The sequence below is a fragment of the Cherax quadricarinatus genome, chromosome 4 (assembly GCF_038502225.1).
Source record: "Cherax quadricarinatus isolate ZL_2023a chromosome 4, ASM3850222v1, whole genome shotgun sequence".
Taxonomy (NCBI): Eukaryota; Metazoa; Arthropoda; class Malacostraca; order Decapoda; family Parastacidae; genus Cherax; species Cherax quadricarinatus.
The window spans coordinates 16077423-16101668 of NC_091295.1; the positions used below are offsets into that span (position 1 = coordinate 16077423).

Genomic DNA, 24246 nt, shown 5'->3' on the forward strand with positions numbered 1-24246 from the left:
TATTTTGCTCCCATTACACCCGGGATAACAGGCCATTTGGAATCCTGGGTTGTAATATGGGTAGCCTGTCCGAGAGCTGGAGCTGGACTTAGAGAAACGGTTGAGCTTAGGGTGAAGCTCGTAGCAGGAACATTGTGCAGCTTGCTGTCTGGCTTTGCTTTACGAATTTTGCGTGTCAGTTGCTTTGTTATGATCAGCCTTGCTATTGTGTGATCGTTCAACAGCTCGCTACTAGCTTGTTCGGTGTGCTCGCTTCGCTACGGTCAATCTTCTAGAACAGTGTAGCTGTCTGGCATTGCTTTACAAATTTTGCATGTCAGTTGTTACTAGCCTGTTCGGTGTGGAGAATTTTGCAGTCGGCTTTGCTTGTATGCGTATTCTGCAATTGTACTGTGCATAGCTAAGCGTGTTCTGCAAATTAACGTGTTACGTTGGGGTATTCTGCAATCGTACTGTGCATAGCGAATAACTTATGCCACCTAGACGAGTCAGACGTCTGGTGTCGGCATATACTTTGCATAACCTACCTAAATTGTCCCTACAGCGTTGTTGGCAAATTGCTCGTTCCATTGGCATTGCATACAAACGCACTCTCACAGCTGCGCAACTGCGTTCACTGATTGCTGACAAACTTATAGAAGAAGAGATGGCACATCAGACTCCTTCCTCTACGGGAGCTAGGGCAAAAACTCCTATGTTCTCGCAGGAGGAAGATGATACACCTACGGAGCAAAATGGTCAGTATAGTGCAGCTGGGTTGTCTCAGGGTGAATCAGCGTCGTTGGCACTTGAGCTGGCAAAAATCAGTCTTGAGCAAACTAGGGAACAGAGAGCATTCGCAAGGGAAGAATTTGATAGGGAAAGAGAAAGGAGGCAGTTTTCGTATTCTGTAAATGATTTTAGTTTACAGAAAGCAGTACAGTTTGTTCCCCGCTTCAATGAGGCCGAACCAGAGCAATTTTTCGAAAGCTTCGAAAATCAGGCTCGAGCCTTGAGGTGGCTGGAATAGCATTGGGCATCGTTGGTTCATACAGCATTATTGGGTAAGGCACAAGAATTCACGTCAGTATTAAATGACGTTGAATTTTCTGATTATCAAGTAGTGAAGACCACAGTGTTGGGAGCATATACATGTATCCCAGCCAAATACAGAAAAACATTTAAATTAAGCAGGCGGCAGCTTGGTCAATCCCTAGTGGACTTTGTGAGACAGCAAACCAAAGCTTTTACCAGCTGGTATAAAGCAAGTGGTGTCTCTACCTTTGAGGAGCTGGTGCAGCTTATTCTGATTGATAACCTGCTGGAGTCTGTGGGACCAGAGGTTCGAGTCTTTCTGCAGGATCGTGACTTAACCACTGCATTGGAGGCAGCCAGGTTGGCTGATACCTTCGAAACTAACCGCTCCTTGTCCGAGCGGTCCCGTCTCTCTTTTCAACAGCCTGGCATGAGCAGAGATCGTCAACCTTGGAGAATGAAGTGCCAGCTGGAGGGAGAACGTCTACATCAGCCAACTAAGTCACCTGGTGAGCCACGCTTTTCAACATATGGTCCACCTGCGGAGAGGCAAACTACTCGTGGTGCATCTCGACAACAGTATCCAGAGAGACACCAGCCAGAACGACACCATTTGCAACGTCAACAGGGAGTAAAGGGCAAGCCTGTCGTCTGCTTCAGGTGCAATAAAGTAGGTCACATCAGTCCCAACTGCCCCCATAAACCCCAACCCATTGGGAAAATCTCTAATATCCCTAGTAACATGTCCCCTAGAGAAGTAGAAAAAGGTATGGCCCCTTATTATTGCAAGAGTCTTATTTCCCTTCAGGAAAACTCAGAAACAGTTGAAGTAAAGACCTTTCGAGATACTGGAGCATATTGCTCACTTGTAAGAGAAGGAATATTACCCCTTTCAGAGAATACTTCTTTGAATTCCTCTGTTTTATTGGAAGCATTTGGAGGAGCTATATATTCTGTTCCTTTGCATAAAATTTATGTACAGTGCAAATATTACACTGGGTACTTGACTGTAGGTGTCTCAAAAGGATTTCCCATGAAAGATGCCATGTTATTACTGGGTAATAACATTACTACTGTTAGTTCGTGTCCTGAACCTATAATGATTAATTCTGCTCCGGTGTTGGCCATAACTCGGGCAACATCCCAAGGGTTGTCTGGAGAGAATGTTGACCTATCCTTGGACGACTCCGATCTCGGAATAGCCACGTTGTTTTATGAGGCACACCGGCCGGAGCCTCGTAAATCAAGTGAAAAGACCCCGATCAAGCCTTCCTATTCCCAGGTTGCAGGATTGCCAGATGTCTCTGTTTCCATGCCCGAGGGACTGTCCTTCCGGGAGGAACAACGAAAGGACCCTTCTTTAAAATTCGCTTTTGAGGCAGCCATGGGTAAATCCTCTTTGGGTCATCCGGTCAGGTATGAAGTTAAAAACAATTATTTGATCTGCACTGAGACTGGTAAGGAGATAGAGGGCCGGCAATTGCATGACAGGTTAGTGGTTCCAACAAAGTATAGACCTCAAATATTAAATATAGCTCATAATACAGTGGACCCCCGGTTAACGATTTTAATCCGTGCAAGAGGGCTCATCGTTATGCGAAATAATCGTTATGCGAATTAATTTTCCCCATAAGAAATAATGGAAATAAAATTAATCCGTGCAAGACGCCCAAAAGTATGAAAAAAAAATTTTTTTACCACATGAAATGTTAATTTTAATACACACAAACTGAAAAAGGCATGCACAATTACATGACACTTACTTTTATTGAAGATCTGGTGATGATTGATGGGATGGGAGGAGGGGAGAGCATTATCTTCTTACTGTTTAGAAGGGGAATCCCCTTCCATTAGGACTTGAGGTAGCAAGTCCTTTTCTGGGGTTACTTCCCTTCTTCTTTTAATGCCACTAGGACCAGCTTCAGAGTCACTGGACCTCTGTCGCACAACAAATCTGTCCATAGAGCTCTGTACCTCCCGTTTCTTCAAGACTTTCCTAAAATGGGCCATAACATTGTCATTGAAATAGTCACAAGCACGGCTTGCAACAGCTGTGTCAGGGTGATTTTCATCTATAAAGGTTTGCAGTTCAAACCACTCTGCACACATTTCCTTAATCTTTGAAGTAGGCACAATGGATTCCACAACTGGCATAGGCTTCTCAGGGTTAGCCCCAAACCCTTCAAAATCTTTCTTAATTTCCATACTAATTCTCACCCTTTTTACCACAGGGTTGGCACTAGAAGCTTTCTTGGGGCCCATGGTCACTTATTTTCCAGAAACACCACCGAAAACACTGTAATAATACGAAATATTCCGAGTGTATGCTTGGATGTTACCGCGGAGGCTGGCTGGTAAACAATGGGACGGCCGGCACATGTGAGGGCACATTGGACGCGTCTCGGACGAAAATCGGTATGCGGGTTTTTAATCGGTATGCGGGGCAAAAATTTTGCGATAAAAGTAATCGTTATGCGGAAAAATCGCTATGCGATGCCATCGTTATGCGGGGGTCCACTGTACATCATTAGGAAGTCACTTAGGAATTACAAAAACCTTGCATAGAATCACAAAAGAATTTTATTGGCCAAAATTAAAGAAAGATGTGAAGAATCATATTAGTTGTTGCCGAGAATGTCAGCAAGTTGGGAAACCTGGACATTCCATTAAACCTGCACCTCTCCAACCTATACCTGCTGATGGAGAACCTTTTGCAGATTTAATTATAGATTGTGTAGGTCCACTACCTAGGTCAAAGTCGGGAAATCAGTATTTATTTACAATTATGGATAAAGTAACCAGATACCCTGAAGCAATTCCCATGCGTAGTATTAATACTAAAGGTATTCTCAAAGCTTTAACCAAATTCATTTCTTGTTTTGGCATTCCTAAAACTATTCAAAGTGATCAAGGTACTAACTTCACTGCCAAAGCATTTAGGGAAGTATTAACTAGGTTAGGGATAATCCACAACTTATCCACTGCCTATCATCCTCAGTCCCAAGGCGCCTTGGAAAGATTCCATCAGACATTAAAAACTATGATGAGAACTTTTTGCATGCACTTTCCTACAGACTGGGATGAATCACTACCTTTGTTGCTGTTCTCAGTACGAGAGACGGTGCAAGAGTCTACAGGGTATAGTCCTTTTGAGCTGATCTTTGGGCACAATGTACGAGGTCCTCTTCAGGTGCTCAAAGAAGGATGGATGGGAGAAGACGTTAGCTCAACACTCTACAACCCGTCTTCAAGGTTGCAGGTGGCACGTCAGTTAGCCAAGGCTAACCTAAAGACAGCTCAAAGTAAGATGAAACAGAGGTATGACAGAAGTACAAAATTCCGCTCCTTCCATCCAGGAGACAAGGTGTTGGTGCAGGAACCTATACCTGGCCACACCTTGAAAGCTAGATTTACGGGACCTATGCAGATTGTAAGTAGATTATCTGATGTAAATTATGTGGTAGCTCCCATTGATAAGACCTCAAAAACTAAAACTTACCACATTAATCAAATAAAGGCTTTTCATACACCAGATAAAGTCCCAGTAATGACTCTGTCCTCTACCTCTGAGGACAACTCTGACTCTTTGCACTCTATCTCTGAAATTAATATTAAACTTTCAAATTCTGTCCTCCTCAAGGATCCTAGCCTTTTAATGGAGGGATTATCTGAAATGCAAGCAACAAATTTAACTGAGCTTCTACAGTCATATCCTAATATTTTTTCGGATGTGCCGAAAAAATGTACGTTAGGTTATCATGATGTAGATGTGGGAAACTCTAAACCAATTAAACTCTCCCCTAGAGAGCTAATCCTGAAAAGCAAAGGCTACTTCAGCAGGAAGTAGAATTTTTGTTAAAGCATGGTTTAGTGGAGGAGTCATCTAGTCCATGGGCTTCACCGTGCATCCTTGTGAAGAAGGCTGATGGAGGATTTCGTATGTGTACAGACTACCGTAAAGTGAACGAGGTCACAATTACAGATGCTTACCCTCTTCCTCGTCTGGATGACGTAATTGACTTTGTGGGTAAGGCTACTTTTGTGTCCAAATTAGATCTCCTTAATTAAAGGCTACTATCAGGTACCTTTGACAGATAAGGCGAAGGAAATCTCTGCCTTCGTAATTCCAGGAGGTCATTATCAATACACAGTTACCCCCTTCGGAATGAAAAATTCCCCCTCTTCATTCCAGAAACTTATCCATCAGGCTATTAAAGGACTTGAAGGCACGGCAGCGTACCTAGATAATATTGTTGTGGTGTCTGATACTTGGGATCAACACCTACTTAGACTTAAGGCTCTGTTTGAGACCTTTAAGAGTTCCCATTTAACAGTTAATTTATCTAAATTTTCCTTTGGCCAGGCCACTGTCACTTTTCTAGGCCATGAAGTAGGTAGTGGTAAAGTTGCACCTAAACTTGCTAAAGTTCTTTCTATTAAAGATTATCCAGTTCCTCATGATAGGAAATCTTTTCAATGTTTCCTAGGCATGATAGGATTTTACAGAAGATTCTGTAAGAATTTCTCAGATATTGTAGCCCCTCTTACCTCTCTTACCAGTCATAAAGTTCCCTTTAATTGGACGTCAGACTGTAACACTGCTTTTAATAAAGCAAAAAGATTATTGTGTACTGCACCCATTCTCTTGTCTCCAGACTTCTCCAAACCTTTTTCATTACAGGTTGATGCTTGTGAGTCTGGGGTTGGGGCAGTACTATTACAAATCGGGAACAAGGAGTTGCAGCCTGTAGCATACTTTTCAGCCAAGTTCCAGCCACATCAGAGGGCTTATTCTACCATTGAAAAAGAAGCCCTCACGCTGGTACTGGCTTTGGAGCATTTCGATGTTTATGTGGGCCAGACATCGCAGGTGGTCACAGTCTACAGTGATCACAATCCTCTAGTATATCTCCAAGCCATGAAGAACCACAACACAAGGCTTATGCGCTGGACGCTAAGGCTGCAGCCATATAATATTTTAATTAAATATATTGCCGGCAAAGAAAATATGTTGGCAGACTCTTTATCTAGAGTCTAAAATTTTAATTTATTTAGGTTAGGATGTCATTTGTGGTAACCCCTTTTCAAGCTCTTTTTTTTATCCCCTGGTGTGGGGTTTTTCTTTTAGTGAGGGGATGCGGGCTACCGTCCGCCTGTATCTTGGACCTATGCTAGCCTGTCTGACTGCTGTCTCACTCTAAGTTTAGGGTTTGGCTTTTGGTCACGAGAAAAGCTGAGCTCTATCTAAGAGTTGGATGGTGGAGAGGAAAGGCGGTCCCATTATTTTGTGCCATGGTGGCACGGTTACCACTGGGAGGTGGCAGCCTAATCCTGAGCCTTCTCGGGGTGGGGGTGTGGCATGCAAAGAGTACGTAACCTTTATTCGGCGCATGTACACAGCCTCATTTACAGGCTATCTCCCCCAACCAGTGAACCAGGTTGCTAAGAGTTGATGATGGGGCCCCGTCGTTCAACTAGTGACCAGGTTCTAGCCAATAAGAAGATGGTTTTGGCAATCGCAGAGGTTATGTGGGTACCGTTCTCCTGTCTGCCCTTGTCATTCCCATTCTAGAGCTGGTTGAAGCACGGTCTGCTATCTTGTGGCTTCTATTTCTGCCTTGCTTACCGTGGAGTGCACTATACTTATCACTGTACATAGTGTACATATTGCTGTTATAAATTGGTGAAGGATAATGTAAGTCTAAACTTTTTCTGCTGTGTTTATTTTGCTCCCATTACACCCGGGATAACAGGCCATTTGGAATCCTGGGTTGTAATACCGTGGGTTCAATCCCGGCTGGGTATTAAGTCTGAAGTAACACATACAGAGTCTGTTTGGATAGAATTTTCAGAGGGGCATGAAAAATTAATTTTAGGTGTGATATACCGTCCCCCAAATTTAGATAGGGACCAGGGGAAACTACTATGGGAGGAAATTGTTAGGGCCACAAGGCACGATAATGTAGTAATTCTAGGAGACTTTAACTTTAGTCATATTGATTGGAATTTCTTGACTGGGAATTTAGAATCATACGACTTCTTAGAAGTAGTTCAGGATTGTTTTTTGAAGCAGTTTGTGACAGAACCTACAAGGGGTAATAACCTGCTTGACTTAGTTCTGGCAAACAATGAATCCCTTGTTAATAATTTAGAAGTTTCAGAGGAACTGGGTGCTAGCGACCACAAATCAATTACATTTAGCATTGAATGGAAGTATGATAGTAGGGATAACTCAGTAACAGTCCCAGATTTTCGCTTAGCAGATTACGATGGGCTTAGAGAACACTTATCATCTGTTGACTGGGGTAACGAAGAGAGCTATCAATATGACAGTTTTCTGAACACAATACATGCTGCTCAGAGAACGTTTATCCCTTACAAAGAAATTAGATCAAATGACCCAAAATGGATGAATAATAGGCTGAAGTATCTACTAGGGCATAAGAAAGGAATTTATAGGCGTATCAAAAGAGGCGAGGGTCATCTTATGAATCAGTATATTGACATTAAGAGAGACATTAAAAAGGGGATAAGAAAAGCTAAAAGGGACTATGAAATTAAAGTTGCTAGGGATTCTAAAACTAACCCGAAAAGTTTTTTCCAGGTATATAGAACAAAAGTTAGAGATAAGATAGGTCCCCTTAAAAATAACTATGGGCATCTTACTGACAAAGAGAATGAAATGTGCTCGATTTTAAATAATTATTTTCTCTCGGTTTTTACACAGGAAGACACTAATAATATTCCGGTAATTAATTTTTATAGTGGGCCAGAAGAAGATAAATTATGTAACATCACAGTCACTAGTGAAATGGTTATGAAGCAGATAGACAGACTGAAGCAAAATAAGTCACCGGGTCCTGATGAGGTTTTTTCAAGGGTTCTTAAGGAATGCAAAATGGAAGTCTGTGAACCATTAACTAATATTTTTAATTTATCTCTTCAAACAGGTGTAGTGTCTGATATGTGGAAGATGGCTAATGTAATTCCTATTTTTAAAACGGGACAAGTCGTTACCGTCAAATTACCGCCCAATAAGCCTGACCTCAATTGTAGGCAAATTACTAGAGTCAATTATAGCTGAGATTATAAGAAGCCATCTCGATAAGCATAGCTTGATTAATGATACTCAGCATGGATTCACAAGAGGCCGGTCTTGTCTAACTAATTTATTAACTTTCTTCAGTAAAGCTTTTGAGGCTGTTGACCACGATAAAGAATTTGATATTATTTACTTAGATTTTAGTAAGGCATTTGATAGAGTTCCGCACCAAAGACTGTTGAAGAAAGTAGCAGCTCATGGCATTGGGGGAAGGGTGCTCTCGTGGATCGAATCATGGCTCACAGACAGGAAGCAGAGAGTGTCCATAAATGGGGTTAAATCCGAGTGGGGATCAGTAACAAGTGGCGTTCCACAGGAATCAGTCTTGGGCCCGTTGTTGTTTATAATATATATCAATGATCTTGATGAAGGAATTACTAGTGATATGAGCAAATTCGCCGATGACACGAAGATAGGTAGGATAATTGATTCAAACGTAGATGTTAGGGAACTTCAGGAGGATTTAGACAAACTCTACTCTTGGTCAGAAAAGTGGCAGATGCAGTTCAATGTAGATAAATGCAAGGTTCTGAAGCTCGGGAGTGTCCATAACCCTAGCACTTATAAGTTAAATAATGTAGAAGTTAGCCATACAGATTGCGAAAAGGACTTGGGGGTTATGGTAAGCAGCAACCTTAAACCAAGACAGCAATGCCTAAGCGTACGTAATAAGGCAAATAGATTACTGGAATTTATATCAAGAAGTGTAAGCAACAGAAGTCCAGAGGTCATACTGCAGCTTTATACATCATTGGTAAGGCCTCACCTAGATTATGCAGCTCAATTCTGGTCTCCATATTACAGAATGGACATAAATTCGTTAGAAGACATTCAGCGTAGGATGACTAAATTAATACATAGCATTAGAAATCTTCCTTATGAAGAAAGATTGAAGACTCTTAAGTTACATTCACTTGTTAGACGAAGAATGAGGGGAGACCTGATGAAAGTGTATAAGTGGAAGATAGGTATTAATAAAGGGGATATTAACAAGGTCTTGAGGATATCTCTCCATGAGAGAACCCGCAGTAATGGATTTAAATTAGATAAGTTTAGATTTAGAAAGGACATAGGAAAGTATGGGTTTGGAAATGGGGTAGTTGATGAGTGGAACAGTCTACCTAGTTGGGTTATTGAGGCTAGGACTTTGGGTAGTTTCAAATTTAGGTTGGATAAGTACATGAGTGGGAGGGGTTGGATTTGAGTGGGACTTGCACATCAGAGCTTATTTCTTGGGTAACATTGAAAATTGGGTTGGTCAAATGTTTGTCAGTGGGATGAATTGTAAAGGACCTGCCTAGTATGGGCCAACAGGCCTGCTGCAGTGTTCCTCCTTTCTTATGTTCTTATGATATTGTTTATTTGGATTTTAGTAAAGCCTTCGATAGAGTACCTCACAAGAGACTCTTAAGAAAAGTAGCAGCTCATGGTATAGGAGGTAAAGTTCTAGCATGGATAGAGGCATGGCTTACCAATAGAAAGCAGAGAGTTTCGATTAATGGGGTCAAATCTGAATGGGGATTAGTCCCTAGTGGCATTCCACAATGATCAGTTTTAGGCCCTCTCTTGTTCATAATTTACATTAATGACCTTGATGAAGGGATTATGAGTGACATGAGCAAATTTGCTGATGACACAAAGATAGGCTGTATGATTCATTCTGAGGAGGATATCAATGAACTCCCGGAGGATTTAGACAAATTAATATGGTAAGACACATATGCAACAGTTAGGTATCTTTATTTCGAAACGTTTCGCCTACACAGTAGGCTTCTTCAGTCGAGTACAGAAAAGTTGATAGAAACAGAAGATACTTGAAGACGATGTAATCAGTCCATCACCCTTAAAGTTTTGAGGTGGTCAGTCCCTCAGTCTGGAGAAGAGCATTGTTCCGTTGTCTGAAACAATATTGTTCCGTTGTCTGAAACAATATTGTTTCAGACAACGGAACAATGCTCTTCTCCAGACTGAGGGACTGACCACCTCAAAACTTTAAGGGTGATGGACTGATTACATCGTCTTCAAGTATCTTCTGTTTCTATCAACTTTTCTGTACTCGACTGAAGAAGCCTACTGTGTAGGCGAAACGTTTCGAAATAAAGATACCTAACTGTTGCATATGTGTCTTACCTAACAATCTGTCGGTATTTTATACCATTTTAATGTTCACAAATTAATATCTTGGTCTGAAAAATGGCAGATGAAATTCAATGTGGATAAGTGTAAGGTACTAGTCCTTGGTAATGAAAATAACCCTCGAAGCTATAAACTAGGTAAAGTAGAGCTTGATCATACAGAATATGAAAAATACTTGGGAGTCATGGTAAGCAGAAATCTAAAGCCAAGACAGCAGTGCCTAAGTGTGCACAACAAGGCTAACAGATTACTTGGATTTATCTCAAGAAGTATTAGTAACAGAAGTCCAAAAGTTATTTTACAGCTCTGTACCACACTAGTGAGGCCTCATTTGGATTATGCTGCTCAGTTTTGGTCTCCTTACTACAGGATGGATATAGATTCATTGGAGAACATACAGAGAAGGATGACTAAAATGATTAACTGTGTAAGGAATCTCCTGTATGAAGATAGATTTAAAGCCTTAAATTTCCACTCTCTGGAGAGACGTAGAATGAGGGGAGATATCACTGAGGTGTATAAGTGGATGACGGGCATAAACAGGGGAGATATTAATAAAGTACTGAGGGTGTCGAACCAGGTAAGAACCAGAAATAATGGATTTAAGTTGGATAAATTTAGATTTAGAAAGGATATAGGTAAGCACTGGTTCTCTAACAGAGTTGTGGATGCGTGAAACAATCTTCCCAGTAGGGTGATAGAGGCTAGGATCTTGGGTAGCTTTAAAAAGAGATTGGACAAATATATGAGTGGGAGGGGCTGGGTTTGACTGGTGTCATTGGGTATGGGAGTTAATTCTTGGGTAGCTTTGGGTAGAGGTCGTTTTGACAAGGACCTGCCTTGCATGGGCCAGTAGGCCTTTGCAGTGTTCCTCCATTCTTATGTTCTTTTGTTATTATTATTATTATATTATTATTATTATTATTATTATTATTATTATTATTAATTTAGAGAAGAGGAGCACAGATCCAATTCCTTTGATCAAGAGCTCCTCACCAACGAACCTCCCTTGAGGGGGAAGTTCACATCCTGAAATTTCATTCATATCCAGTTCATATCCTGAAAAATTTGCTGAGGTTCCACTGTACAGTGGACCCTCGGTTATCGGCCACTTCTGTTATCGGCTAACTCGGTGATTGGCCAGTTTTTCGACACCCAGTTATTGGCCATTAATTTGGTGATTGGCCGTTTGGGATGCGTCCGTCCGCTGGCTGGGGCCGCTTGCCCATCAGTTTGGCTGTGTCTCTCAGTGGCTGAGGAAGCTTCTGCTCATACATCCAGATATTTCGCTTACAGTGGACCCTCGACCAGGGAGCTTGTCCTTAGCTAAATTTATCGTTAGCTGAATTAATTTTCCCCATAAGAAATAATGGAAATCCAATTAATCCGTTCCAGACAGCCAAACGTATTAAAAAAATATTTTTTTTTACATGAAATACTGTGGACCCTCGGCTAACGCCTTTAATCTGTTTCAGAGAGCTAGCCTTTAACCGATTTAGCCTTTAACAAAATTAATTTTCCCCATAAGAAATAATGGAAATCCAATTAACCCGTTCCAAAAGTATTAAACAAAATAATTTTTTTACATGGAATATACATATCCCTACACAGAAAACAATGATACATGTACATGAAGAATAAAACAATAATAACATCACACTTAGCTTTATTGTAGACTTGTTGATGAGTGATGAGATGGGAGGAGGGCAGAGGATGAAGGTGTTCTATTGTTTGGAAGGGGAATCCCCTTCCATAAAGCCTTCAGGTAACAAGTCCTTTTCTGGCTTGTGTCCTAAGATCTACATTACTCAGAGGAAAACCTCTGTGTAATGTAGTTCCTATTTGGCATTTTCTTCCTAAACAGGCCTGTTTCGTCACAATTGAACACTTGTTGGGGTTTTAATTTTTCAGCCTCTATGTACCCCTTAAAGTCCTGCACATATTTTTCAGCTGCTTTTTTGTCAGAACTGGCAGCCTCACCATGCCTTATCATACCATACCACCATCACAACCACTACCACCCTCTACCACCATCACTACCACCCTCTACCACCATCACAATTGCTACTACCCTCTCTTACCACCACTACAACCCTCTACCACCATCACAACCATTACCACCATCACAACCATTACCACCCTCTACCACCATCACAATTGCTACCACCCCCACTACAGCCCTCTACCACCATCACAACCACTACCACCCTCTACCACCATCACAATCACTACCAGCCTCTACCACCACCACTACAACTCTCTACCACCATCACTACCACCCTCTACCACCACCACTTTCGTATTTTTCTACAAACTTTTTCTTAAATTATATGTATTTCTCACATTCTGTACCACAGGGCTGGCACTAGAAGCTTTCTTAGGGCCCATGATGGCTTATTTAGCAGCCATCATGGGCACCAAAAACAATGGAATAATACAAAATATATCGCACGTACGCGCGGAATCGTCCTCACTGACTGTAAACAATGGCACACTGGCTGGTACATGGAGTGAGTGGCCGGGCCCACTCAGGGCACCGTGGTGACATGTTCGGGATGAAAGCTCTTAATCAAGTTTTTTGGCGTTAGCTGAGCCAATTTTTTACGCTAAAGCGAGGTGTTAGCCAAATTTGGCATTAGCCGATGCAGGCGTTAGCCGAGGGTCCACTGTATACATTTCCCTACAAAGAAAACAATGAGACATGCACAATAAATACATAAATAAATACTTAAATGACACTTACCTTTATTGAAGAGTATTGATGAGTGATGAGACACTGTTTTTCTTGAACACTGGGATTTTCAGAGTGATACACCAGTAAAGGCTTCACTTTGCAATCCCCACTAGCATTACAACAAAACATGAGAGTTAGCCTGTCTTTCATAGGCTTGTGTCCTGGGAGTGCCTTTTCCTCCTGAGTAATGTAGGTCCTGTTTGGCATTTTCTTCCAGAACACGCCTGTTTCATCACAATTGAACACTTGTTGGGGTTGGAATTTTTCAACTTCGCCATGCCTTATCACACTGTGTATGCCACTACGATTCTTAAATCTCTCAAACCAACCTTTGCTGCCCTTAAATTCACCAATATGAGCACTAGTTCCAGGCATTTTTTCCTGTTCACCTGGGTGTTAGTCGGCTGGTGTGGGTCGCATCCTGGGGGACAAGATTAAGGACCCCAATGGAAATAAGTTAGTCCTGGATGATACACTGACTTTCTTGGGTTATCCTGGGTGGCTAACCCTCTGGGGTTAATTGTTTCTCGGTAATTGTTTATCGTTAAGCCACACCAACAACACTCTCTCCACATCTTCGAGTAGTACAGCTGATGGTGGTGCAGCAGCAGCTGACCGTGATACAAGAGCAGCTGATGGTGGTACAGCAGCAGCTGACGGTGGTGCAGCAGCAGCTGACGGTGGTGCAGCAGCAGCTGACGGTGGTGCAGCAACAGCAGCAGCTGATGGTGGTGCAGCAACAGCAGCAGCTGACAGTGGTGCAGCAGCAGCTGATGGTGGTGCAGCAACAGCAGCAGCTGACCATGGTACAGCAGTAGCTGATGGTGGTACAGCAGCAGCTGATGGTGGTGCAGCAACAGCAGCAGCTGACCATGGTACAGCAGCAGCTGACGGTGGTACACAGCAGCTGACAGTGGTGCAGCAACAGCTGACCGTGGTACAATAGTATTTCGATAATATTTCTCACCCTTTTTACCACAGGGATGGCACTAGAAGCTTTCTTTGGGTTCATGGTGGCTTATTTAGCAGTTACAAACACTAAAATCAATGGAAAAATACAAAATATATCGCATGTCTACATGAAACCGTCCGCGCTGGCTTGTAAACAATGGCACACTAGCTGAAGGCAGGGCAGCTGAGGCGCTAAGACTGGATGGACAGGCGGACGCGTTTGGGACAAATGTCTTTACCTGAGAGTTTCATCGTTAGTCGAACCAATATTTTTACGCAAAAATGCATCGTTGCCCGATTTTATCGTTAGTCGATGCCATCGTTGGTTGAGGGTCCACTGTATTTCCCATTGTAATTTGTGTTATTTTTGCAGTGCAACTGTGAAATAAGTAACCATGACTCCAAAGAAAGTTCCTGTGGTAAAGAAAGTGAGAAACACCATGGAATTTAAGTGTGAAGTGATCGAAAAGTTTGAGAGTGGTATGAGGGTACTGGAACTTGCCAGGATGTACAGCAAGAATAAATCAGCAATTACATCCATCCTGGCAAAGAAAGAACAAATCAAGGATGCTAATGTTGCAAAAGGAGTAAGTTTTCTAACTAAACAAAGTTATTATTATTGTGGATTAAGGAAAAAGAATTAGTGGGAGACAGTGTTGTGGAGTCAATTATTTGTGAGAAGGCAAGGTATGAAGATCTTGCAAAGAAAATGCCTGGAACAAGTGCTGCAGTTTGTGAATTTAGGGTCAGCAAAAGATGGTTTGATAGATTTAACCCTTTGACTGTTTTGGTCATATATGTACGTCTTACTAGCCACCGTTTTTGACGTATACATGTATATACTCATAAATTCTAGTGGCTTCAAATCAAGCAGGAGAAAGCTGGTAGGCCCACATGTGAGAGAATGGGTTTGTGTGGTCAGTGTGCACCATATAAAAGAATCCTGCAGCACACAGTGCATAATGACAAAAAAAAACTCCAACCATGTTTTTTAATTAAAATGCTGAATTTGTGGTCTATTTTCGTATAGTATTTATTGTTGTATTCTCGTTTTCTTGGTCTCATTTGATAGAATGGAAAGCATATTATAGAAATAGAGGTGATTTTGATTGGTTTCACTATGAAAAGAACCTTGAAATGGAGCTCAAAATAGGGGAAATGTTTGATTTTTGCCGATGTTCAAAAGTAAACAAATGATGTAATTTTCCAATAAATGTCCAAGTAGCCATTCTAATATGCAGTCATGAATGGGTTGATATTATTTATACAATTATTACAATACTGCAGTAGTCTGCATAGCAATAAATTTTGTATTTTTTGTATGAATAAAAAATCAAAATGGAAAGCAATAGTAATATAAGAGGGGCCTAGAGACGTGACTAATGAACAGAGGATATGTTATTTTAGTTCCAAGAATGTTTACATTGTTTATTCTGGACCCTATTTTGAAGTTGTCATATTTTTTAATTTTCATTTAATTGACCAAATTGCAAATTTCTGACCACATTATTAGGTAGTTGAAATTGGTAAATGGGCAGTTTCTTGTACTCAATCAATAGAAAAAATGGAGTTCTAAAGAAATAGCTATGAGTTGGGTCAATTGGAAGAATGGAATTAGCCATAAATAGGGCTCAAAGTGGGCGAAATTGCCGATTCGTAAATATCTCCGAGGTTGCTAACTTCGCGAGAGCGTAATTCCATCAGTATTCCATTAAATTTCGTTCTTTTGGTGTTATTACAATCGGGAAAAGATTCTCTATCATTTCATAAGAATTTTTTTTTTTTGGGGGGGGGGAGAATTGACACCAGGAGACACCTCAGGATTTGGGGTTGTGACAGTCAAGGGGTTAAGAAGCGTAGTGGCATACACAGTGTCGTAAGGCATAGTGAGGCTGCAAGTTCTGACATATGTGCGGCTGAAAAGTATGTTCACGAATTCCAGGCTGAAGGATTCGAACCCCAACAAGTGTTCAGTTGTGACGAAACAGGCCTGTTTTGGAAGTAAATGCCAAACAGGACCTACATTACCCAGGAGGAAAAGGCACTGCCAGGACACAAGCCTGGCTAGTGTGGTAATGCTAGTGGGGATTTCAAAGTGAAGCCTTTACACATGTATCACTCAGAAAATCCCAGAGTGTTCAAGAAAATCAATGTCCTGAAGAACAGATTGTTTGTGATGTGGAAAGTTGATCATAAGGCATGGGTCACAAGGCAAATTTTCAAAGAGTGGGCTAATGATATGTTTGGCCCAAATGTGAAAAAATACCTCCTGGAAAAGAAATTGCCACTCAAGTGCCTCCTGATACTGGACAATGCTCCTGCACATCCTCCAGACTTGGAAGACGAAGTGTTTAGGGTCTTCAGTTTTATTAAAGTGAAGTTCTTGCCACCTAACGCCACTCCTCTCCTCCAGCCCATTGACCAGCATGTCATTTCTAACTTCAAAAAACTCTACACAAAAACTGTTTCAAAAGTGCTTTGAAGTGACCTCAGACACTCAGTTGACCCTAAAAGAGTTCTGGAGGAATCACTTCACTATCCTCCATTGCATAAACCTTATCGGTAAGGCTTGGGAGGGAGTGACTTCCAGGACTTTGAACTCTGCTTGGAGAAAACCGAGGCCAGATTGTGTCCAAGAGAGGGATTTTGAAGGGTTTGAGGCTGACCCTGACCCTGCTGACCCTGTGGACTCTATTGTGGGGTTGGAGGTGAGTGGCGAGGATGTGGAAGAGTTGGTGGAGGACCACAGGGAAGCGCTAACCACTGAAGAGCTTCAACTCAAACAGGAACAGACTGCAGCTGAGGAACTTGCTTCAGAGGAGGAGGCAGAGGGAGTGAAGGAGGTGCCTTCTTCATTGATTAAGAACATTTGTGCAAAGTTTTGTTGAGAAGTACCACCCTGACAAAGCTGAGACAAGCCATACCTGCTACATGTTTAGTGACAAAACCCTGTCCCACTTCAGGGAAACCTTAAAGAGATGCTAGAAACAGAGCACTCTGAACAGTTGTTTTGTGAGATAGGGGTCCAGTGACTCACAAGCTGGTCCTAGTGGCATTAAAAGACAAAGGAGGGAAGTAACCCCAGAGAAGGCTTTGCTACCCAAAGTCTATATGGAGGGGGATTCCCCTTCCAAACACTAACTCCTCTCTATCTTCCAGAAGCCATGTAATATTTATATAATTGTTAAAAAAAATTATTTTTTTGTGAATATTTTTGTCAATGGATTAATTGTATTTACATTAATTCTTATGGGAAATATTATTTCAGTTTTTGGCCGACCTTCTGGAACGGATTACAGCCGATAACTGAGGGTCCACTGTATTTGCATACTGGTTCAGCAGTATGATTTTTGAAGATAAATGGTACAAGCTGACAGTTGTCTTTTTAAGAATAATCCTTCATGCTGCTTTTTTTTTATTATTTATTTTACAGAGAAAATGTACAGTATATATTCAAATAAACTAATTTCCTTCTAGGTAAAATGTTTTACAATTTATGTAGCTGTCTACACTGGAAAATTTACTTAAAAATGAAAGGTGGCATAAATTATTTGCACTTGGTTTATTAAAACTTCTTTGCCGAGTGATGAACTATCTCAAACTTTTGTTAGTAAAACAAGCCAAGCGTGTAGCAGCATAACTCATTTCTACCACCTCAAAGTTCCAAAGCACTCAGTAGATGTCAAACAATTATATTTTAATAGCCATATTATTTTAGATTGCACTTGCATATCAGTTACCAGTGTTTTTCATTGATCAGTTGTTGTACTGCATTGGTAACTCTATTAAAGAATGTTTGTCCACACATCAGAATTTGTCAGTGAATCATATCAGTCACTGATACATTATTTACTCTAAATGCTATTAATAAAACTGTATTTGCAGGTACTTGGCTTCAAATCCAGTGGCATACAACAGATATCATGCTTGGCGGTCCAGATACCGTGTGTTGAATGAACATGGTTACTTTGCCTCTGAAGTGTTCCACTATTGTCGCATCTGTGAAGCACTAAATTATAATGACCCAGCACCCAAAGTTTACAATAATATGGAAGTATTTTGGAACAAAAAAACTCAGTGTTTCCCACCAACTTGGGAAGATAGGCTTAAATCCCTTGCGGTAACAAAATCGTAGCCTAGTGAATGATTATATCGGGAGTTTTCACAAGTTTCATCAAAGTTATTAGTTTTTATAATAGCAGTTTTAGAAAATATTTAATAATTAGGTCAATAATTTGTCATCAGTATTATTCTTCCATGAGAATATAATTATTACAGAATAAATTTCAGAGTGTAACTATTAATTAACCCTTTGACTGTTTTGGTCATATATATATGTCTTACGAGCCAGTGTTTCAGACGTATATATACTCAATAATTTTAGCGGCTTCAGATCAAGCTCCGCTGCTCTCTCTTTACCTTCCCTTCTCGCTGATGGACCCACCTTTCATCCGGACTCTCTCATTGACTTTTTGACAACAACTGACTTACTTCACAAACTCTGATACCTTCGGCCCTTTCTACCTCAATCTCTTGCTACCCTCTACCCCCGCACTATCCCCTGCCCCGCTGTTTTCTGTAACCTACTGATCATCCCTCCCCCCTTCTGCCGCCCAATACCCTCGCTTCCTTCCCTACCCTGCAGCGCTGTATAGCCCTTGTGTCTTAGTGCTTCTTTTTTATTATAATAATAATTCAAATCAAGCAGGAGAAAGCTGGTAGGCCCACATGTGAGAGAATGGGTCTGTGTGGTCAGTGTGCAGCACATAAAAAAAAATCCTGCAGCACGCAGTGCATAATGAGAAAAAAAAACTGACCGTTTTTTTTGGATTAAAACACCGACTTTGAGGTGTATTTTCACATAGAATTTATCATTGTATTCTCGTTTTCTTGGTCTCACGTGATAAAATGGAAAACATATTGCAGAAATAAGAGATGATTTTGATTAGTTTCACAGTGAAAACTACCTTGAAATTGAGCTCAAAGTAGCAGAAATTTTTTATTTTTACCAGTGTTCAAGAGTAAGCAAATCACACCACACGTCCAATACACATCAACTGGGGAGTCTAATATTCTTTCACTAGTGCACTGATATTATTTATACCATTTTTACAATAATGCAGTAGTCTGCATAACAATAAATTTTGTATTTTTTGTATGAATAAAAAATAAAAATAGAAAGCAATAGTAATATAAGAGGGGCCTAGAGGCATGACTGATGAACAGAGGATATGTTATTTTAGTGCCAAGAATGTCTACATTGTTTATTCTGGACCCTATTTTGAAATTGGCATCTTTTTTAATTTGCGTGAAATTGGCCAAATTGCCAATTTCTGACTACTATATTGGGTAATTCAAATTGGTAAATGGGGGGTTTCTTGTACTCAATTGATAGAAAAAATGGAGTTCTAAAGAAATAGCTATGAGTTTGGTCAACTGGAACAATGAAATTGGCCAAAAACAGGGCTCAGAGTCGGTGAAATCGCTGATGCGTATGTGTTGCCGAGGTTGCTAACTTCACGGGAGTGTAATTCCGTGAGTTTTCGACCAAATTTCCTACTTTTGGTGTCATTACCATCGGGAAAAGATTCTCTATCATCTCATAAGAATTTTTTTTTTTTTTTTCCAAAAATTTTGTGACATAGAATGACAGTTTCAGAAAGGGGCTTACAACAGTCAAAGGGTTAATGCCATATTCATAGAACAAAGCAGTCACATAGTATTGAGATTAAAGCTTTGTAAAGTTTTCTTATATGGGATACACCCTAACACTGTGGTGACTTGTAGCACAATTACAGTATTTGACCAAAATTCTAAAGAAAATATAGAGTAAATAAACAATGACAACATCACAGATCTAACATAGTAACTTTTCTTAAAACTTATTGTTGCTGCAGTTGCATATTTGGCCAGTCTGCTTTTGTTTCTGTTTGTTACTTATTACTGGGCAGAATTTACTATCTTAATTTACTTCTGGTCTGGAGAACAAATACCCAGTACAATGATTTCCCTATCAACAGTTAGCTCAGAAAACTTTCAATAATATGGCACCTACAAACTTAAAATTCAAAACAGAAATAATATTGATTTAAGATTTTAAAAAGTACTGACTGATATGATGTATAATATTCTTGAATGAGCAGAAGGTAAAAGGTAGGTGAATTTTCATTCTTACAGAATTATTATTATTATTATCATAACTAAGCACTAAACCCACAAGGGTCATACAGCACTGCTTATAGAAAGAAAATAATGAATAGTTATACAATGAATGGAAACTTTATGTAATTTGTTTCTCTAAGAATTTTCTCTAATCTAAAGTAATTATATACCTATTCTTGGATTATTACTTTCATTAGAGTTTGCTTTTTAAATACTTAAGAGTTCCTGCATAATTTTGCTTTTGAAATACAGTGCTACCTTGGGATATGAACAGCTCAAAATGCGAACAATTATGTAAGTGTATTTAAGTGCTTTTGTAAGTGTATTTATGGGGGTCTGAAACGGATTAATCTAATTTACATTATTGCTTATAGGAACAAATTCATTCGGTATCAGCACTCCGACAACCTTCTGGAACAAAATAAGTTCGTATCCCGAGGTACCACTGTTCAGTATATTAGCATTTTTTATCTTGTCTGTGATAAGTATATTTACAATGCTGCATATGTGAACTACATGTGAGTGTAGAGGTAAATCACATTGTGATTGTCATTTTTTTTACATCTTAAATTGGCCCACATTATGTGAATCAAGTGGATCACATGATGATCAGGAAGTGGATTTTGATGACCTCCAGGAAATATCACTTATGCATTAAACATTTTTACTCTTCCAGTTCAAATACAATATTTCTGTAATTTGTAAAATACTGAATGACATGCATTAAGCATGTAATAAATCTTAACCAAGTTAACAAAAACAAGCACTACTACTAAGTATTATTACTAGTAACATTGTAAACAACTCATGGAAAGTACAGAATTTGAATCCATGGCAAGCCACTTCTAAATGTAGCTGGCCAGTGCTCTAACTGTACTATGAAGGCCTAATAAGATTTGTCCTATTGGGTTTCTGTATGTTAGGAAGTTTAGCATGGACACTGCTGTGACTGCAAATGCAAGTTTTACAGATGAATCTCATACCAGCATGGTTAGATCTTACCACAGCCATAGTGTGAGATTCATTTATAAAGATGTGCATTTGTGGTCACAGTGGGGCCCGTGCTAACCTTCATAGTGTACAGAAATAAATCTTGTTGGCCAAATCTTATTAGGCCAACCTGGCATTAGTTAGAGTACTGGCTTTCTAGTTTTAGGATTGACTTTCCATTGATTCAAAGTCTCTTGTTCCATAAGATATACAGTGGAACCTCAGTACTCGAACTTAATTCATTCCAGAAGGCTGTTTGAGTGCCGATCCATTTGAGCATCAAATGAATTCTTCCTAACCAATTTTCTTTTTGGTTGGCTGTCATCAGTAATCTTCATAGGCCCCATGGTGACTCCTTTATACAAATAACATAAAAAAAAACAAAAGCTGTGAAGAAACATGAAATAGTTTACAGTGAAGTTCTGGTAGCTCATGTTTGGTCAAGCTCTGGGCTTTGTTCAAGTAGGGAGCTGTTTGAGTACCAAGGTTCCACTGTACCGTATAGTACGATACATACAGTAGGTCAAACCACAAAGAGTTATAGTTTATGATTTTATATTAAAGCTATAAATTAATAATCCATTATAAAATGTATTGAAAATTACATCATCCAAGAGTTCCCAAGCTGTTTAATGCATAGTAACAAATAAAAAAAAATTAATGTCTTAGGAACATAAGAGTATAGTATTATCTTCAATGAATAGTCTTACACAATATATATATTATATATACAGTATATGGTTAACCTGAAGATGTGTTCCACCCTCATTTCAGCAACAGAAACATATAAAACAATGTAAATTATTAGATGGGAAAGGTAAATCAAGCTGATGTATATTTTTAACACACCAGCCTAACTATCAATCATCAAATTGCTGTCTTGCCAGAAATGTGTAGATATTGCAATTTATAAGAGCCTTTGAACTGCAACATCATTAAATCTGTCTTAGATTTAAAATAAAAAGTTAGCATAATTTTTTTAACTTCAGCTAACAATTTTGCTTTTTTGGAAGGAAAAAGGTAAATTTTCAGGTGATACCTATATAATTTTTTTTTTTTAGTTTGTGAGTGACAAGAAAATTTTATACAGTGCAACACTACTGTACTTGTATACATGTATATTTGTTCATAACTTTTCCTATAGTTTGCAAAGAGTTCAGTTTTGTGTATGTCCACATGACTGTTTCCTGCACCATTCAGTGGCTCGATCTTGGAATTTCTCCTCTTCAGTGAGAACATTTATTGAATATATAATGAGTCTAGTCGTTTTTTCCTTCAATAGTATGTATGTATGTCTCTTCTTTCTTTCAACACACCGGCCGTATACCACCGAGGCGGGGTGGCCCAAAAGGAAAAACGAAAGTTTCTCCTTTTACATTTAGTAATAGTATATACAGGAGAAGAGGTTACTAGCCCCTTGCTCCCGGCATTTTAGTTGCCTCCTACAACACGCATGGCTTACAGAGGAAGAATTCTGTTCCACTTCCCCATGGAGGTAAGAGAAAATAAATTAGAACAAGAACTAGTAAGAAAATAGAAGAAAACCCAGAGGGGTGTGTATATATATGCTTGTACATGTATGTGTTGTGTTGTACATGTATATGTTGTGTATCTTTATACGTATATGCTTCTAAACTGTTGTATTCTGAGCACCTCTGCTAAAACAGTGATAATGTGTGAGTGTGGTGAAAGTGTTGAATGATGATGAAAGTATTTTCTTTTTGGGGATTTTTTTTCTTTTTTTTTGGGTCACCCTGCCTCGGCGGGAGACAGCCAACTTGTTGAAAAAAAAAAAAAAACGTATGTGTAGTATGACCTAAGTGTAAGTAGAAGTAGCAAGACGTACCTGAAACCTTGCATGTTTATGAGACAGAAAAATGGACACCAGTGGGCTAGATAATTTTTACAGTGGGCTAGAAGAAGATAAATTATGTAACATCACAGTCACTAGTGAGATGGTTGTGAGGCAGATAGACAGACTGAAGCAAAATAAGTCGCCGGGTCCTGATGAGGTTTTTTCAAGGGTTCTTAAGGAATGCAAAATGGAACTCTGTGAACCATTAACTAATATTTTTAATTTATCTCTTCAAACAGGTGTAGTGTCTGATATGTGGAAGATGGCTAATGTAACTCCTATTTTTAAAACAGGGGACAAGTCGTTACCGTCAAATTACCGCCCAATAAGCCTGACCTCAATTGTAGGCAAATTACTAGAGTCAATTATAGCTGAGATTATAAGAAGCCATCTCGATAAGCATAGCTTGATTAATGATACTCAGCATGGATTCACAAGAGGCCGGTCTTGTCTAACTAATTTATTAACTTTCTTCAGTAAAGCTTTTGAGGCTGTTGACCACAATAAAGAATTTGATATTATTTACTTAGATTTTAGTAAGGCTTTTGATAGAGTTCCGCACCATAGACTGTTAAAGAAAGTGGCAGCTCATGGCATTGGGGGAAAAGTGCTCTCGTGGATCGAGTCATGGCTCACTGACAGGAAGCAGAGAGTGTCCATAAATGGGGTTAAATCCGAGTGGGGATCTGTAACAAGTGGCGTTCCACAGGGATCAGTCTTGGGCCCGTTGTTATTTATAATATATATCAATGATCTTGATGAGGGAATTACTAGTGATATGAGCAAATTCGCCGATGACACAAAGATAGGTAGGATAATTGATTCAAACGTAGATGTTAGGGAACTTCAGGAGGATTTAAACAAACTCTATTCTTGGTCAGAAAAGTGGCAGATGCAGTTCAATGTAGATAAATGCAAGGTTCTGAAGCTTGGGAGTGCCCATAACCCTAGTACTTATAAATTAAATGATGTAGAACTTAGCCATACAGATTACGAAAAGGACTTGGGGGTTATGGTGAGCAGCAACCTTAAACCAAGACAGCAATGCCTAAGCGTACGTAATAAGGCAAATAGATTACTGGGATTTATATCAAGAAGTGTAAGCAACAGAAGTCCAGAGGTCATACTGCAGCTTTATACATCATTAGTAAGGCCTCACCTTGATTATGCTGCTCAGTTCTGGTCTCCGTATTACAAAATGGACATAAATTCGTTAGAAAACATTCAGCGTAGGATGACTAAATTAATACATAGCATCAGAAATCTTCCTTATGAAGAAAGATTGAAGACTCTTAAGTTACA

At 39.7% G+C, this 24246-nt stretch overlaps 1 protein-coding gene across 3 annotated transcripts in view; it reads left to right on the top strand.

Moving 5' to 3' along the window:
• LOC128684251 (alpha-(1,3)-fucosyltransferase 7) overlaps positions 1-22094 on the top strand; it is a 117676-nt gene extending 95582 nt beyond the window's left edge. For 2 of the 3 annotated variants that reach the window (XM_053770429.2, XM_070094767.1), the window contains one exon: positions 17823-22094. In XM_053770429.2, coding sequence (XP_053626404.2) covers positions 17823-18072 — 250 coding nt within the window. In that variant the 3' untranslated portion in view covers positions 18073-22094. Of the gene's footprint in view, positions 1-17205; positions 17301-17822 lie in introns of all 3 variants that reach the window. The other variant, XM_070094779.1, reaches the window with a different exon arrangement.
• The last annotated feature ends 2152 nt before the right edge of the window (positions 22095-24246 follow it).